Consider the following 17,096-nt stretch of genomic DNA (forward strand, 5'->3'; position numbering starts at 1 on the left):
TATATATATATAAATATATATATATATATATATTATCAATTTTTACCAATTAATTTTCAGAGTTAAAATTCAAAAATTAAAAATTAATATTTTATAATTAAATAATATTATAAAAATATAATTTTGATTTTTAATTATTAAAATTAACTATTAAAAATTAAAAGACAGATCAATTTCAATAGAAATATAAAATTAAAGGGAAATTAATAATGATTTTCTAAAACTATGGAATTGAGTATAATTAAAATAAAACCGAAGAAATTTAATTGAAATTTTATTTTAAAATAAAATTTGAAATATCATAGTCTTGGAACAAGCTAATTGATAATAACCACAATTTAGATTCAAATAGATTTGGTGTTCAAATAATAAAATCCATCTTTCTAATTTATCAAAAAATAAAAAAAAAATTTAATTGACAATAACCACGATAATAACTCTGAAGTCTTCAACTCAAATAGACTTGGCGTTCAAATAATAAAATCCATCTTTCTAATTTACCAAAAAGTAAAAAAAAAACAAACCAAACATTTATAAGTTGTATGGTAATCTGACTCAAACCAATTTGAAATTGTCAGGCCAACTGTAATTGAACAAAAATTTTCGTTGTACAGAGAGAAAATTTAATCGTGCCAAAAGAACGAGTCCAATACAGCTCTAAACCAAAATATTAATCATCAGAAAAGTTGAGTAAAACGTGAAAAGAGATGGAAACAAAGATTTCAGCATTGAGCCTTTCCCATATTGATGAAAGAGTTTATACAGTAAACAGGCTGCACCTAAAGAATGAAAAATAAAATAAAATCTAAATGTCTCGAGCCATTCCAGAGTTTCAAAAACCGAGATGCTTCTGTACACAAATTTGGATTTCCAGCATCATACTGTATTTCTGACTGCTGTTGTACCATGATTTCTTTGCCTTCCCATTCTCTACAGAAAATGGATTTGCAAGTATAGAGTTTGAATCACTTCATGTTACCACCAATCCAGTTTTGTTAGTAGAGAGTCACGGTGAAAATGCCAGGTTACATAAATTTTACTTCATGGTAGAGCCAGACTTTTCATTCTAGTCATTCTTCTAGTGGAAACACCTACTCCACCATTATTCGTAAGTTGATGGCTTTTATGATCAGTCTTAACTTTCTTACACTTGATTGGAGCTGCATTTAGTACAGATTTCCCACTTCTTACCAGACGCTTACATTCCATATTTGAATTGATTGATGCTCCAGCTTTCTTGGAAATAATGTTCCCCAAAGGTCTCTGTATCTCGTTGCAAATGCTTTCTGCGAGCAAATTATAATCCAGATTCTGAATAGTTGAAAATAAAAGATCATGTGTCCTGGTCTCAGGGAGATCATTCAGAGAAAATGGTATATTATCTTCACTTCTGCCTGAAATTATTGTTGAGGCAGCTCCAGCACTGGATTCTTCACCCAGAGTAGCATATTCCTCCCAATCATATGGAAAACCAAGCAGAAATTGATCGCACACCTAACATATTAGCAGGTAAAATTTGAACTTCATTTAGAAGGAATTAACCATAAATTCATGTGCTCATAAAAAAATGCTAAAAAGGAAAATAGTGAATTAAATACCAATTAATGGGTAGTGAAGTAGCTATAAGGGCAAAGAGACAGTATTATAATATATGATATAATTCCTATACTTGACATGTCCATTCTATTAATTTATTTATGTTTTTATCATAATCGCTATGAATACTTGCTTTTAAGTGGATCCAGGTTGTTAACGATAATAATATTACCCATTAGAACAAATGATTATGACACTTCAAAATCAAATGGCGAGAAGAAAAGTAAGAGAGAGGAATCACATACTTTAGATGGAATGCCATTTTGCAGGGTGCGAGACCTATTAATTAAACCGCTAATTGTAATTGTCATGCCATCTGTTGTCTGAAGTTTTGTGGCACAGTATCGTTTAGAAATAGGAGCAGATATAAAAACTCTTGTTAATAATCTCCTGAAATATCAAATAAAAGAGTGTTATTTAGAGGCAACAATCTTTGGACTTCAATATCAAACTGAAGAACTAAAAAGAGTTTACATGCTACAATCAGCTAAAGTCCTATGCCAATTGCACTGCTAATATCAATAATGAATGAAAGTTGGTACTGTAAATCATCATCTCAACCTTCAATAAAAGGCTGGCTATACAAAACGTAGTCCGCTGGCTCAAATGATTAATATTTCATCAACAGTTACTCCAAGCAAAATTTACACAATGTGGGACAAAAACTCCCAGTTTAGAGCTGGATGCCTACAATATAGGTAAGAAACCTATATAAGGTTCAGTTTTATAGAGATTGGAACTATTGCACTCTTTCACAAAATAGGGATTTTTCCATAAAATCTGCAGAATTAAACAGGAAAGAAAGAGTGTAAAATGGTTAATAATTTAGATTAGAATGCATATTCAGAAAATTTTTGTTCTTGCTTCCTAATAACTACCTGGGAAAGAGCAGCATCAATGAAATATAAGAGAACTTCACCAAAAAGAAAATCTGACTTTCAAAGAGTCCAAGTTTTCTTAAGGAAATATAGCTATTTTATTTTAGTTTGTTTTATTTCAAATAACAACGTATATTGCATTACAACAGTAATCATAACAATCTCTAGCCCTAATCCCAACATAATTTAGGATTAAAGCTAACATATGGATTTCTTTTTATTCATACTAAAATACCGAAATTTGTTTTTAAATAAAAAAAAAAAAAAAAAAAAACAATAAATTTCTCAATTTCCATATAGGAAAAGAAAAGAAAAAGAAAAGGTAAATAGTGGAAGAAGGTTTTACTCTCTAGAAGCAGTGCCTCCAACTGCCAAGCGCTTGCCATTAATCTTTTCTAGCCACCAGTCACACAAAAACACCTAGAAGATATAGAGTAAAAAAAAAAATTAACAGAAAAATGGATGATATAAAAACGGATGTGTATATATCTATGTATTATAGGGGTTTGGGAAAGGGATAGGTGGTGCAATTTTACTGATCTTATGGTGGCAGGGAGAATCTTGGTTGTGGAAGTGGAGGAATGTAGGCTTTGGGACATTTGAGCAGCTGGGTCCAAACTCCAATCTAGTTTAAGAGCTTCCAATTTGGGATTTGCAGGGGTTGAACTTCTTCTAGTGCTGAAAATTGCCACAGAAGAATGGTGGGATTTATCATTTTTTCACATTTTATGTGAAATTTTTATGTTTGTGACATGTTCTCATAAAACGGCCTTATGGCATCCAAGTTTTACAAATAAATATGCATAAATAAAATAGAAGAACCAAAGTATAGAAAACATATTTGATGAAACAAATATAGAGACTAATTTTTTGAAAACTAATATGCATAGATACTACTGTACAGCTGTATGTTGAATTCGTAACTTTAATCTAATGAAATACATAAGAGATAATTGTCTAACAGGCACTGTCATAAAAGTAAAACTGATAGGTAAGAGAAATTATAAAATTAAGGCTGCAGAAGAGGTACCCAATGACCTAAAACTCTTTTACATTTTTCGGCTGCAAGGCATATCCACTATTTGATTATCTACACAACATGCACTATTCTAAATTATCTGTTCAGACTTAATAGAAAAAGATGGGAAATATATCAACCGCTCTTCTTCAGCTAACTATATACAATAGAATTACGCTTCTTCAGCTACACAAAACATCATTGACAATCTCAGCTATCACTTAACATCATTTTGGAAGCTCAAAATTATAAGGGAACCTTTTTCACCTTCCACCTGTCCCCCGCGGGTTGTGTGTGTAGGATTCATAAAATATTTGGCCTTTTAACCTTAAGGAAATCATACATATGTATGGAATGAGGAGGCCAAACAAGAGGAAAATGCTCATGAACTCCAGATGCATGCCACATTATAAGTCCTTTTTAGGTTTCCATATTGACATATTTGCAGCCAAAACTTAGACTCATTGCATTGCATTAATTGCTGGTGATGACAATAAGTTATATCCAAGCTTATCCTTGGTGTCGATGTCTAGTTTGTACGATATGGAATGTCGGAATGAGCTATCATTGGCTAAACCATGCCAAGAAAAAACTCATAAGGAACACCATAATCTGACCAGGGAAAAGCTAGATTCCTAGTATATCAAGTCCCTATTCTTTTCCTTTTACTTTCTTTGCTTTTGGTTCATGACTCTACTTCATTTCTGTATTTTCCAAATTTATAAAATAAAGCTGGAAGAAGGGAATTATTTCTAAAATTCTTCTTCAAACTATTTCTATATTCTGTATTTATCTCTGTTCTACTTTACATATTTTATATATATTAACTCAGATTTTAATTTCAACTTGATGGCTTGGGAATAGAAAGAAACTCAAATTAAAGATTAGTTCAAACTTAAGGGAAAAGAAAAAAATTAAAGATTTAGGGGGAAAAAAAAATAGTTAAAACTTTAGAATCCCAAGAACTTACAAATTAACGATTTAGTTTGATGTATGATGGAACTATATAACATGCACAAGTGGATTTTAGTACCTGTAGGGGAATCCAAGACATCTGAGAAAGTAATAAACCATTATATAAATGTCAGTGTTACGGTTATAACTGGTCTTTTTTTTTTTTTTTTTTTTTTTGGGGGGGGGGGGGGGGGGGTCTAGTTTCACTTGTATATCATGAGTGTTGGCGAAAAAAAGAAATTGAATTTATATAGAATAAGTAACCAGTTTAAAAGGATAAGATAGTCAATTACAAGTGAAGGAATCTGAGTACTTGGATCTAAAACTAGAGTGATTCTATGAGGGGTAGTTGTTTAATGGTGATCTCTCCTTAACCTACCTGACCTTTTATACCTTTCGCACTCTATGACGCATATATGCTCCTTCCTACCACTACTCTACCTTGTTACTTTCTACAAACAAAAACACAAATCATTATTATTATTTTTTAAAAGGATCCGTAAAAGGCCTTCAAGTTATATGATAACAACGCCAGAAAGCCTAGCCATTAGCACATATACATACATATGATTAAAAAAAAAAAAAAGAGTATGTACCTTATTTTTGGTTTCTAAAATCCTCTCTTCTTATCTTACTAAAAAAATAAATAAATAAATAAATACATATCTAAATGTTACCCCCATAAAGCCTATATTTAGCAACACATTAGAAGTAACAGGGTAACAACAACAATCTTTCCTTGCTTCTTTTCAGTTGCATGCAGAATCAAGTAGCTATTAATAAATCCTTTTCTTCTAAGATATCTTGTAAAGTTCAATCAAGAAAACCCAACATCAAGAAAAAGTCTGGTAAAAATGACGAATAGCCATACTAAACAATGCAACATCCCCAGTCAACAATTCAACAACCACAAATTCACAAATATACTTACCTGAAGATCCTCACTGGCTGCAACATAATGAATTGACCTCATTGTGAGCAAAATCTTACAAGGTGGGAGACCCATATTAATTGCCATTACCTCAACATAGCAAGGCAGTTCTCACCAGAGGTCTGTTTCCACAAAAACAAAGTTAGGATGGCCAAATTTTGATTGTAACTGCTGCATAGAAATCCACCAAGGATCAGCAAAGAAACCCCGGACAAATAAGTAACATATGTTAAACACAGTGGAAAGATCACCAAGTGACAAATTTCTAAAGGCAGGAAATCAGTTAATATATTGCAATCAAAATGGATGCCATGAATTAATCAATCAAGCAACAATATAAGAAATACAAGCCAAAAATTAATACATTATAATTGAAGATAGCATAAATGGAACATAGAACGAGGTGAAAGAGAATCGAAACATATTTAAAGAAACACAATGGGAAAGTACTGGTTCTCTCATTTGAAAATGAAGAAAAAGCAAGAGAGAATAACTAAATTTAGAACATCCTATTTTGAAAAATTTTGGTAATTTCTTACTAAGTTGGTATAAATATCAACGGACTCAGGGTGTGGAGATATCCTGCAAGAAAACCATTGTCCTAAGGAGCCCATAAATTGCTTGCAGGTTACTGACCAACCACATATACGGTAATAAAAAATTCAATAACAAATGCTTCCTAAAAAACAAAGTTAATAAATAAAAAATAAAAATAATGATAATAAAAAAAAAAGAAACAGAAGCCATTAAGTTAAAGAAAACAAATAAACAGAAATTTAACAACCAAAAACCTGAAGAGAATTGGAAGAAAAAAAAAAACCCAAATAAAATGTCAAAAGCTCTTGTAGGTGCAAAGGAAACAAGGAAAAGTGGAGAAAACGACACATGAAAACATGATCAATCAAAATGAACCGGCCAACCAGAAACCCAAAACCGTAAACGGAGTAGAGTGGACGAATTGAATTCCTGTACCTGAAAGTGTACGAATGGATAACCCTAAACCGAGAAGAAAGTGACTGTGTGAAACCTTACTACAGTGTTTGTCTCTCCAAATGTGAAGGGAAACTTTGAAAGAGTTCACGAACCCAAGTAATCGGAGCGATGGAGGAGAGAAAATATGAAAGAGAGAGTCTGGTTACTAAGGGTCCTCAAATAATTATAGCAAAATTATATAAAAATAAGTAATTTATACCTGATAAAGAGAAGCAGAGAAGATCACTGATCAGAGAGGACAGCGTTGTCCACCAGAGAGAGACGCGCTGGTTGGTAACGACAAACAGCGATGTTGAGTCGCGCGGCTTTTGGGATACGGCCTGCAATGTTTCAAAAATTATTATCGGCGGCAAAACCATACATACCCACCTCCAAGTCAAACAAAAACTTTTATCGTTTCAAATAAAAAATTTTCATACATAATATATATATATATATATATATATGACATAATTAAAATTAAAATTTTGATTTTCCAAAAACAAGGCAGCTTATTTAAAACTTAAAAAAGTAAAAGTTTTATTATTTATAAAAAATAAAAAATTATATTTTATATTATAACTAATTTAATATCAATTTATGATAATATTACTGGTTAGTTAATAGTATTGTGTGGACAATGTAGTTTATTTATTTATTTTGGGAAGAAGAAGAAGTGGACAATGTAGTTAATCAAGGCAAAATTAACCAAAACCAAAGGAGTGGATCAGATGGTAGGACGTGGATGGACCTATCACATTTGCTTGCAGTAATTGTAGGTTTGATTCTTGGTAAACTCTATTTGAATCTTGGTATAAGTTTCAAATGCTATGCACTGTGAAAAAAGATGATAGGGACAGCTGAATAATGATGGATTGGACAGTTTGTAGACTCTTATCGAATTATAAAGATAAAATTGCTAAGGGGGCGTTTGGTACGCCGGATAGGTCCGGATCGGACAGAATCGGACAGGATCGGATAGGATCGGACAGGATAATTAGTGCAGTACTATGTTTGGTATAGTTCCGGACTAAATGATGGACTAATTGTACCATGTTTGGTGCTGAATCAGACTGGATAGGACTATTTTGTAATTATATTTTTAATTTAAAAAAATAAAAATATAAAAAGTTAAATTTATATGAAAAAAAAATTATTACATCTAATTAAAGTTGTACATTTATATATTTATATATTTATATATTTATACATACATGCAAAATATACAAAATTTGTTGTATACACCCACGAATAATATTAATATATAACTTTAGAAATAGCTTAAAATTAACTTAAAACATAGTATGCCATAAATAATAATTAATTAAAAATGAATATATTTTAATGGTATGCATAAGACAATTGAATATTTTTTCAACCCATAAATTACATAAATATATTGTTTCCAAAACCAATAAAAATAAAATTTTAGTATGGTAAATCATAAATAACAATTATTCACAAATAAAGAAATAATTAACAGTATATGTAATTAAGAACTTGTTGATAATATAAGAATATCCATATCCAAGTTATACGTATATGTATAGAGATTTCACATGTAGCAATTCAAATAACAAGTACTACATAAATATAAATATATTGGATTTTACAAGGATAATTTACTTATAAAACAAATAAGTAAATACACTTGTTGCTAACAATCCAAATAAAAAACCTACTATAAAACCATTACGCCATTCATTGTTCATTTGAGCATGTGTATGTGCGGTGGTATTTCGTATTAGATTTGCGTCATTACGATTCCGCATCCGTTGTTCTACATACTCAACATATGCAATTTCAGCTTCTTGGGTTGTATTATATGCTTGATATAAATTATCTCTAAATCCTTGCACTTGTTGATGACATTCAGGCTAAGAATTATATATCCCTGGTTCTCTACCTTTAAACACAACATAAACTCTTCGCTTTGCCATTTAATATTCCTGCATATAAGAATACATTATAATATAATATAGTAATACAATTAAAAAATCAATAAATCAACTCAATCACGCGCATATGAATATTCTAAAACATAACACATAATCATAAAATTATCCTTACATGCAAATTTAGAAACAAACATCCACCACCATACAACAAGTTCATAAGTTTCAAACCTAATTGTTCATAATTATCATCCTCCCATACATAAACAGAAAATATGTAGTCCACTACTTAACTAAATTAGTTATCCAAAAAGTCACGAGCAAATGCAATCTTCCTCGCATCCGTTTTAATAACCTTAAAAACCTCTATATTCGATGGATCCGATCTCATTGCCTTAGAGATTCTGAGGTTATCACTGGCCTCAAATCCTAACCTGTCAAGCTCCATAGCTAAATATTGTGGATAATAAGCCTCGGATTTTTCCAACTTTGCAGCCAATTTATCAAATAATTTCTCTGCTGCATTGCCTAACCCGGCTACAATGTCATCGTCCTTCGATCTAGATTTTCGTTTACCTCTTGCTTGGACTTGTGTAGATGGTTCACTACCTCCTCGATTCACAGACATTGGAGAATCGACATTATCAATTGGTTCATTTGCAGTGTCCAGATTTATTTCATTTATCATATCAATTGGAGTTTGTGCTCCACGTCCGGTTGCCCGATCCTTCCCAAAAATATTAGCAAGCTTCTCATAAATAGGAAAAGATTTTCCTCTCCAACCTTTTGCACTTGGGGCAATCTAAAATACAAAAAGCCAACGTTTAGCTAAGAAAAAATAAATGCTAGATAACAAACTAAAATTGAAATTAACATATATTTTCAAATAATATTCAAAACCTGCACATATGCTTGCCAAACTTCTTCACTATCAACCTCCACACATTTAAGAGAATCATTCCATCCAAATCCACTTTTGTTCAGCATGTCATATATTATACCATATTGCTTCTTCCACTTTCTCATCTTCGACTCAATATGTGGATTGGCTCGCAGTCTCGAATTAGGACACAGCTCAGATAGTCGCCTCTCAATCATAGTAAGTGTGCCAGGCTTAAATGACCCTGTATCACAACGTTGCCCACTAGCCCATCCACCAGTTGGATACAAGTATACTTGAAAAGATTACTAGAAACAAATAACTGGGCCATCGAATAATGATTTAAAATTTATAATTAATATTTTAAATATTATATTTAGATAATTAGTAATATTCTATAATCGTTGATAGGAGTTTTGGCATATGTACAGTGGTTTGGGACAAAAAGAATGTGGAAAATTTAAAGAAATATTTATAATTGAATAATATTTTATATATACTTTTTTAAAGTTTACATAAGTCATTATTGTTCTCCATAAAGTAACTTGCTTTTTTATCGAGGGAAGGAATAATACTTTCTAACTCACCCTCTTTGAACCATAAAAGCCAATTTGTTGTTTTTATTGAAGGAAAGCTAGCAAAATATTTTGTAATTGACGATGGATAAAATTAGCTGGAGAGGAAATGATGATGGCATAGTTTGTTTGACCCAAAAAGGGAAAGGAGAAAAAAAAATAAATAAAGGAAAAACAAAAAAGAAAACCCAATTTACCCATCGACCAAGGTGCCATTTCAAGTTCTTTGCAAGGTGGTATGAATATAATAAATGCTTCCTCAACCCAAAACCCAATGGGAAGTATCATGCAGTTGGCAACAAAACAAACAGACGACACATCACAGGGCATGCTTGGACATGGAAATAACACTACAGGTTCAGTCCATGAAAATTTTATGTCAAAAAACACTTCAGCTGACTCACCTTTTGGTAGTCGTACAGAAAAGATTATCAACAGTTTTCTGCAGAATCCTGTTTTGAAAGGAGAGGAAAACGAGACAAATGAAGTGGTATGTCAAAGATGGAACATGTTTATTTGTCTATCTGTTTTGTTCTTTATCTCAGTTTTCCACTTTCTTTAAAAGGTTTTCCCTCAACATTATCTTTTGTAATCATGCTTTGTTGTCCATCACTCCAGAACCTTCTTCAGTCTAGAATTGCATTGCGCAATTTTATGGCATGTTTATTAGTTTGTATTCTTCATTTGCCAATAGTCTCTAGATAAACATTGCAAAGGGATTAATTCTTTTTAAAATGTTTAAGAAGCATCTGATACGAAAGATCAATTGTCTTTTAAATGTATTCAAGTTGCTGCAGCCTTACAAAGGAACAAGGAGGCATTTTTTAATTAGTTTCAACCACCAATTATTAAGTGCTTTGTTTGATTTTGATTCCAAGAACAATCAATTTTCTAGAATTTAGAGTATTTTATTCATGTTTGCACTCTGCCCTGAGATTACATAATTTTGTATTTTAAGTATTTTAGTATCATTTTCTTGTAAAATTATGTGATGTCTCTGAATGGTTTTGTGTGCTGGTTATATTTGTTCTCTAATGAAACATGAAATTCTAATTATTGAATTTTCTTTCGGTAGGCTGGGCGGTTGAGGTCAGAGAACAACTTGCTTCACATGGTAATTTATGTTTTTGGTTCTGTTTCTCTTTTTTGTTTAGACAAGCATACATGAATGATAAATGACTATTTTGAAAGCATTTAATGGTTAAGAAAAAAAAAAAAAACATTTGTACACCCACAATCAGAGAACGAAGAAGATTGAAAGATGGAGCACCCAGAATCAGAGAACGAAGAAGAAGAAGAAGAAGCATAAGAATTTTTTTCTACACATTTGTACTCCCAGGTTGAAGAAGAAGAAGAAAAATAATGGCAAAAAAAAAAAAAAAAAAACAATGCCAGATCGAAGAGAAGAACGAAGAAGAAGACATTTTTTCCTCCACATTTGTACACCAGATCGAAAATAAAATTGCAAAAAAAAACAAATTGCCAGATCGAAGAACAAGACAAACGAAGAAAAATATGGCCCGAATGTGTATGGAAGTATGAATAACCAAGAAGAAGAAGAACAATGTAGATGAAGAAGAAGAAGAACGAGAACAGAGAAGAAGAAAAAGAAAAAGTCTTTTCTGGCAGATCAAAAAAGAGAAATATGGGCAGATCTAATAAAAAAAAAAAAAATAAACTGAAACATGAAGAAGAAGAAGCAGACAAACAATGAGAAGAGAAAGAAGAAGGCAAACTCACATATTCAGAGCTTGATCTGGGCAGAGGCACGCTTGATCTGGGCAGAGGCACTCGAGAGACACCAGCAACGCCTTCGATCAGCTCCGGACAGAAATTTGACCCAGGGGGAAGGACGGGTCAGCTTAATCCTCCTCTCGGGGGATTATTTTACTGTAGCGGTTAACTTATCCGCTTCTTCGTTTGTTCCTTTCAAACACCGGATTGGGACACAATCCTGTCCAATCCGGTGAAACAAACAGGCCCTAATGGTTCACAATTCTGTACCACCTAGACTAAAAATACTCACCAGAAGACTCATTATTTACATTACCCAAAAAAAAAAAAAGATAAAATTAACCTATACCTGTAATTTTATGAGTATATAATAAATATAAGAATTCATTTGTAAATATCAAATATATATATATATATATATGCACATAAAATTGTGTGTATAAGCATATATGCTAACTAATATAAAATATATATATATATACACAGTAATGCTCATGTCCGCGCTCTTCATCATGATTGCATATAAATTATAATTGATCAAACTCTCAGCATAGATTATATGTCCTTCAACATAAATTGGGCAACCTTATTCATATTAACAAAACTACATATTTATATATATAAACACATTTAACATATATGTATACATATATAGTAATAATAATAATTATAATAATAATGATAACATGATAAGCATTAGGGATAATATTCTACTACATAGAATTTTAAGACAATGTTTAGTTTACATGACGGGTACAAGAATTAAGACAATGTTTAGTTTATATGATGGGTACAAGAATAGCTATTTATAAAAATAAAAATAAAAAAGCTATGAAATGAAATTATCATTAGTTGTTGGTTAAAGAAATGATATGGTAAAAAATGACTATGGAAGACAATATCTATAACTATTAGATTTGTAAAATTTTTATAACCTAATTGCTATTGATGATTGTCCTTTACAATAAATAAATAATAAATATATATAATAATAACGAAGAAATATGTTTTTAATGTGAAAAATGAAGAAATTGTCCATGTTCCATGTCCACTTGGCCCCTTTAGGAATGGCAGAGGTCAGTACAAATAGTCCAATCAATGGGCTTTTGACACGGAAAATAAAAAGCCTACCATGTCAATTAAAAATAAAATAAATTAAAAAATTACGGTAGGTACCTTCTATTTGCTCTCAATCGATAGTCGACTTGACTGAGAAATAAGGGCTATTTCAATCATATGGTGAATGGCCAATTCAACTACCGTCACTTTCCCTTTTCCTAAGGTGTGGACATCTCTGCAATTAGAGGTTTTCGTGCATTGGATTAGGGTAGATTTGTTTGAATGGTGATTGAGTGAGTGAATAAAAAATATTTGATAAAGATGATGAAAAACAATGAAGCAAAAGGGTGGTATTCAAAGCACAGGGGGATAGATTTGGGAGAGTAAGAGATATTTAATGTTGAGGTATTCAAGGCAAAAATAAATGAATAAGAAAAAAAAAGGAAAAAATTTGATAGATCCTGTGGAGACCAAAGTTGGAAAAGTTGAGAAGGAGTTTAATATGAGGTGTGTAAAATAAGTTTTGAAATTTGATGGAACAATGTCAGTGTTTAACTTGGCAACAATACTAAAGTAATAAAATATTTACAAAATTTATATACAATATTATTAATTAATATTTTATATAATTTAAATATAAATAAATAAATAATTTAATATTATCATATTATTTGTAATAAATAATAAATTTAATAAATATTTTGATAATTTTAATATTATTGTTAACTTAGAAAGGTTCTAAGGAGTTATGATGGATCTTGGGATTATGTATCAACATTTAAATAGAAAGAAAAGAGATGGGTGGCCAGCAATAGAATTTATGGGTAAATAAAGGGTATTCGGTTGGGTCGAATATGGACGAGTTTTAGAGACACACTCAAGAGCCGATTGAAATTGGTCAGGTTGGGTAAAGCCATTCAAAAACAAGAAGCTTCCAAGCCCATTGTTTGTTGTAGGGGTCCAACCATCTTATATTAGTGGTTTTCTAACAACTAGCTTTCTTTTTTTTTTTTTTTAGCTAAGAAAAAAAGGATGTTATATTAACTAAAAGAAGACAAACATACACACAAAGAGGCACGTTGCCCATGAGTCAGGTTGTGGTGATGGTACCACAATCCTAAAACATAATTTCTACAAACTTGTTTGAATTCAGCAAAGTAAAGATTAAGCCACAATTATCATTAGTTACACCCTAATGCGCAGTAAGGTGTGCTAACTGATTACAATTCCTTAAGGCCCAAACAAAATAAATAGACTTAAACCTAGGACACAAATCCAAGATTTTTCTAATAAAATCAATATTAGACCAGTGAACATAGCACTTATCGGGATTGTTAAGGCTTTGTACAATGGCTTTCGCATCGCTCTCATAGCAAAGGCAGGAATGGCCATCTTCAATAGCGAGATAAACTGTTTTAAGGATTGCAGCTTCCTCGCCTGCCTCAGGGATGTTGACATTCTTCCTCGCCACTTTGACTTTCAAGACTCTTCCATAGTGATTCCTTACAAACATCCCGAGCCTTGCAAATGCTTTCCTGATTGAAGAATCCGTGTTAATCTTAATCATTCTATTTGGAGGAGGGGACTGCGAATTTACTGTGGCCTGGATGGGAGTGAGGTGGGTGCTATTGTTGGACGATGAGCTTGAAAACTCTTTAAATGTTTTCTAACAACTAGCTAGTAGTAAACTGAAACCCCTCCTTAAATAAATATATTTCCTTTGCCTTATCTTTGGGTTCAATTAGGTATTGCAACATGATAAATGGGAGCTGAGATGGCCTCCTTTATACCACATCCTGCCTTCTAGAAGTATTTTCATATTTGCTTCGAATTTCAATTGTCTTTTAATTCGAGCGAGGAAAAGATTCTTTGATAGGGAAACAGATTGGGATAGGGATTTCCGTTTCTCCACTATTAAAATAATAATAACAATAATAACAGTAATAAATATTTTTAATAAAAAAATATAAATATTTTTAAAAATATATACATTTATAAAATTTATTCTCAATTATTATTATAATTATAGTTAAATGTAAAAAATAAATAAAATATATTTTATAAATAATATATATAGGATCGATATGGGGCAAAGAATACAATCCCCATATTCGCTTCGATCCCATTTTCAATATGGATATTTGCTCTGTTTCTATTTTGATTTCCCATTTAATAGAAAATTCCCTGTTTTGTTAAAAGGCAGATCCTAGAGAATACCAGAAAAGGCATTGTAAATTGCCACTCTAGGTTTGATACTGATGCTTAATGCTTTTTTTTTTTTTTTCCACAGTATGTTCCAAATACTCATTGAAGAACACCTTTGCCAAGGATTTATCAACATCAACCTTCATATTTTAGATGGGAGAACTTGGCCCACTATTTTGAAGTCGAGACCAAAATAAAGAATCTATGTTGATTAGCAGAAAAACAATAATCTAAAAGTGGATGATGTCATTGTCTTTGAATTGGTGAATGGGAATCCATGTTCTTTTCAAGTTAGAATATATTAGTTCCTAGTGAATTAAGCAGGGTCTTTATCTACTATTTTTTTTTTTTTATTTGAGGGCTGAATAACGTGTTTCATAACCAAAAACCCAAAGGCTGGCAAAAAGCTTTAGGCCAAAGCTTATAAAAGCGAGGTGGTCTCATAGCCACTCTCCTGGGAAACAAAAGAAGAGAAAATACTAGGTAAGGTATTAAGGGATAAGGTGCCTGTGATATCATTTTTTAGACACGAGTTACATACAAAATAGGCTAGAAAATTTGACTTCCTAGGGGATAAGATGAACAACACTTGAAAAAAACTTTTTAGTTGAAAGATGTCTTTGATTTTTTCTTTTGCTGACCACTGTTTGGTTTGAAAATTTGAATTGTTTAAGTTGAGGATGACGTTTCAGACGTCTGATTCGCACAAAATTCTAGACCAACCTTCCTCTCTAGTCAAAGTCACGCCTTGGAATATCCTAAAAGCTTCATCAACTTATGGGTTATCCGATTCAAAATGGGTAACCATGACTTTTTGCATTTCACCCTGGTGGTCTCCAGCAACGATACCTACCATGCTAACTCCATTTTTAATTGCTGCATTAGTGTTAATTTTAATGTAATGCAGTTTGCACCACATCACTTTGCTGGGAGGGGAGATTGAACCTTCAAGACAATTCTTAACAATAATTACTTTAGTAGCCTCCTCATATCTAAATTTCAGCTGGACCTTTGTGCTTTCTAAGGAGAAAGTCTTGTTTTCCATTATAGTACTATTTTTTATTTCCATAATTGGTCCAAAATGATAGAGGCATACAAGAAAAAGTCATTTTTTATCATTAAAGTAAACCGGTAGATCTCCAGCAGGGTTAGATAGTATGTGTAGCTTCTCTTCTAATAAAAGTTCAACAAAAGCTGCTCATTTAATACTCCATGGCATAGTGAACTAGATTGTTTTGGCTACTTGATAATGAAAAAACAAGTGGCTTTCTGATTCGCACAAAATTCTAGACCAACCCTCCTCTCTAGTCAAAGTCAAGCTTTGGAATATCCTAAAAGCTTCATCAACTTATGGGTTATCATATTCAAAATGGGTAGCCATGACTTTTTGCATTTCACCATGGTGGTCTCTAGCAACGATACCTACCATGCTAACTCCATTTTTAATTGCTACATTAGTGTTAATTTTAATATAATGTAGTGGTGGTTTGCATCACGTCACTTTGCTGGGAGGGGAGATCGAACCTTCAAGGCAATTCTTAACAATAATTACTTTAGTAGCCTCCTCATATCTAAACTTCAGCTGGGCCCTTGTGCTTTCTAAGGAGAAAGTCTTGTTTTCCATTATAGTACTATTTTTTATTTCCATAATTGGTCAAGAATGATAGAGGCATACAAGAAAAAGTCATTTTTATCATTAGAGTAAACCGGTAGATCTCCAACAGGGTTAGACAGTATATGTAGCTTCTCTTCTAATAAAAGTTCAATAAAGGCTGCACATTTAATGCTCCATGGCATAGTGAATCAGATTGTTTTGGCTACTTGATAATGAAAAAACAAGTGGTTTTCAGATTCAAGAATGCCATAACCATGAATATAGTCTTTTGGTTCAATAGCTATGCTGTAAGAGAAGGGGTTAGAAGTAGTTGGAAGTCCATAATTAGCTAATTTCCATAAGAAGAATTTGAGCCTTTCATGAATTTTCGAGATCCATAGGTATTTTCACCATGCAGATACCGGATAGTTATCCTCAAATTCCAGTTTGTAAGCTGATTTGACAGTAAAACAGCCGTTGAAATTTCCTTTCCATATTAACTTGTCTTCCAAATTTTGGTTTTGGTTTGTGTATGGAATCTTGTAGATGTTCTCAACAGTGCTTCTATTAAACAAATTGTGCAGCTTCTCCAAATTCCAATTGCCATCCGAGAGCCTAAGGGAATTTACCATTCCACATTTAAGGCTAACTTCATCAGAACTGGGGGTTGGTTCAAAGTTTGGGTTATTGGGGATCCAAAGTCTTCCAAGATGTTTATATTATTCCCTTGACCAACTCTGTAGCATAGTCCATTTAAGATTAGCTTCGTAGATAGGAGAATGCTATTCTAGGACCATGAATTGTG

General features: G+C 32.1%; 1 protein-coding gene and 1 long non-coding RNA gene across 13 annotated transcripts; one reads left to right on the forward strand and one right to left on the reverse strand.

The window, feature by feature from the left end:
* Window positions 1-622: 622 nt before the first annotated feature.
* Window positions 623-6,762, reverse strand: LOC107432900 (protein EMBRYO DEFECTIVE 1674). 11 transcript variants are annotated; one of them, XM_048466044.2, is made up of 7 exons: window positions 6,570-6,762; window positions 6,350-6,442; window positions 5,378-5,499; window positions 3,011-3,152; window positions 2,821-2,894; window positions 1,842-1,986; window positions 623-1,494 (listed from the first exon to the last, which is right to left on the reverse strand). In XM_048466044.2, the coding sequence occupies exons 3-7, from the start codon at window positions 5,401-5,403 to the stop codon at window positions 1,042-1,044; spliced, it is 840 nt and encodes a 279-aa protein (XP_048322001.2). In that variant the 5' UTR covers window positions 5,404-5,499; window positions 6,350-6,442; window positions 6,570-6,762; the 3' UTR covers window positions 623-1,041. The 11 variants fall into 11 exon arrangements, with proteins under 11 accessions (XP_048322001.2, XP_060669026.1, XP_048322000.2 ...); XM_060813043.1 differs by having other exon boundaries at window positions 5,378-5,545; XM_048466043.2 differs by having other exon boundaries at window positions 5,378-5,548.
* Window positions 6,763-10,050: 3,288 nt separating this feature from the next.
* On the forward strand, window positions 10,051-11,213 carry LOC132799860 (uncharacterized). 2 transcript variants are annotated; one of them, XR_009634772.1, is made up of 3 exons: window positions 10,051-10,189; window positions 10,775-10,813; window positions 10,941-11,213. It is a non-coding gene; the product is annotated as an uncharacterized LOC132799860 (long non-coding RNA). The 2 variants fall into 2 exon arrangements; XR_009634771.1 differs by having other exon boundaries at window positions 10,775-11,213.
* Window positions 11,214-17,096: the final 5,883 nt, after the last annotated feature.

This window comes from Ziziphus jujuba, chromosome 11, assembly GCF_031755915.1.
Source record: "Ziziphus jujuba cultivar Dongzao chromosome 11, ASM3175591v1".
Taxonomy (NCBI): Eukaryota; Viridiplantae; Streptophyta; class Magnoliopsida; order Rosales; family Rhamnaceae; genus Ziziphus; species Ziziphus jujuba.

Bases quoted from the DNA above. Each gene is read 5' to 3' on its own strand.
- LOC107432900 (XM_048466049.2), bottom strand. From the start codon at position 5,403: ATGTTGCAGCCAGTGAGGATCTTCAG. The intron at 1,987-2,820 runs GTAAAACCTTCT...TTGATATTTCAG, and splicing joins GGAGGCACTGCTTCTAGAGA to GAGATTATTAACAAGAGTTT. The intron at 1,495-1,841 runs GTATGTGATTCC...CTAATATGTTAG, and splicing joins AAAATGGCATTCCATCTAAA to GTGTGCGATCAATTTCTGCT.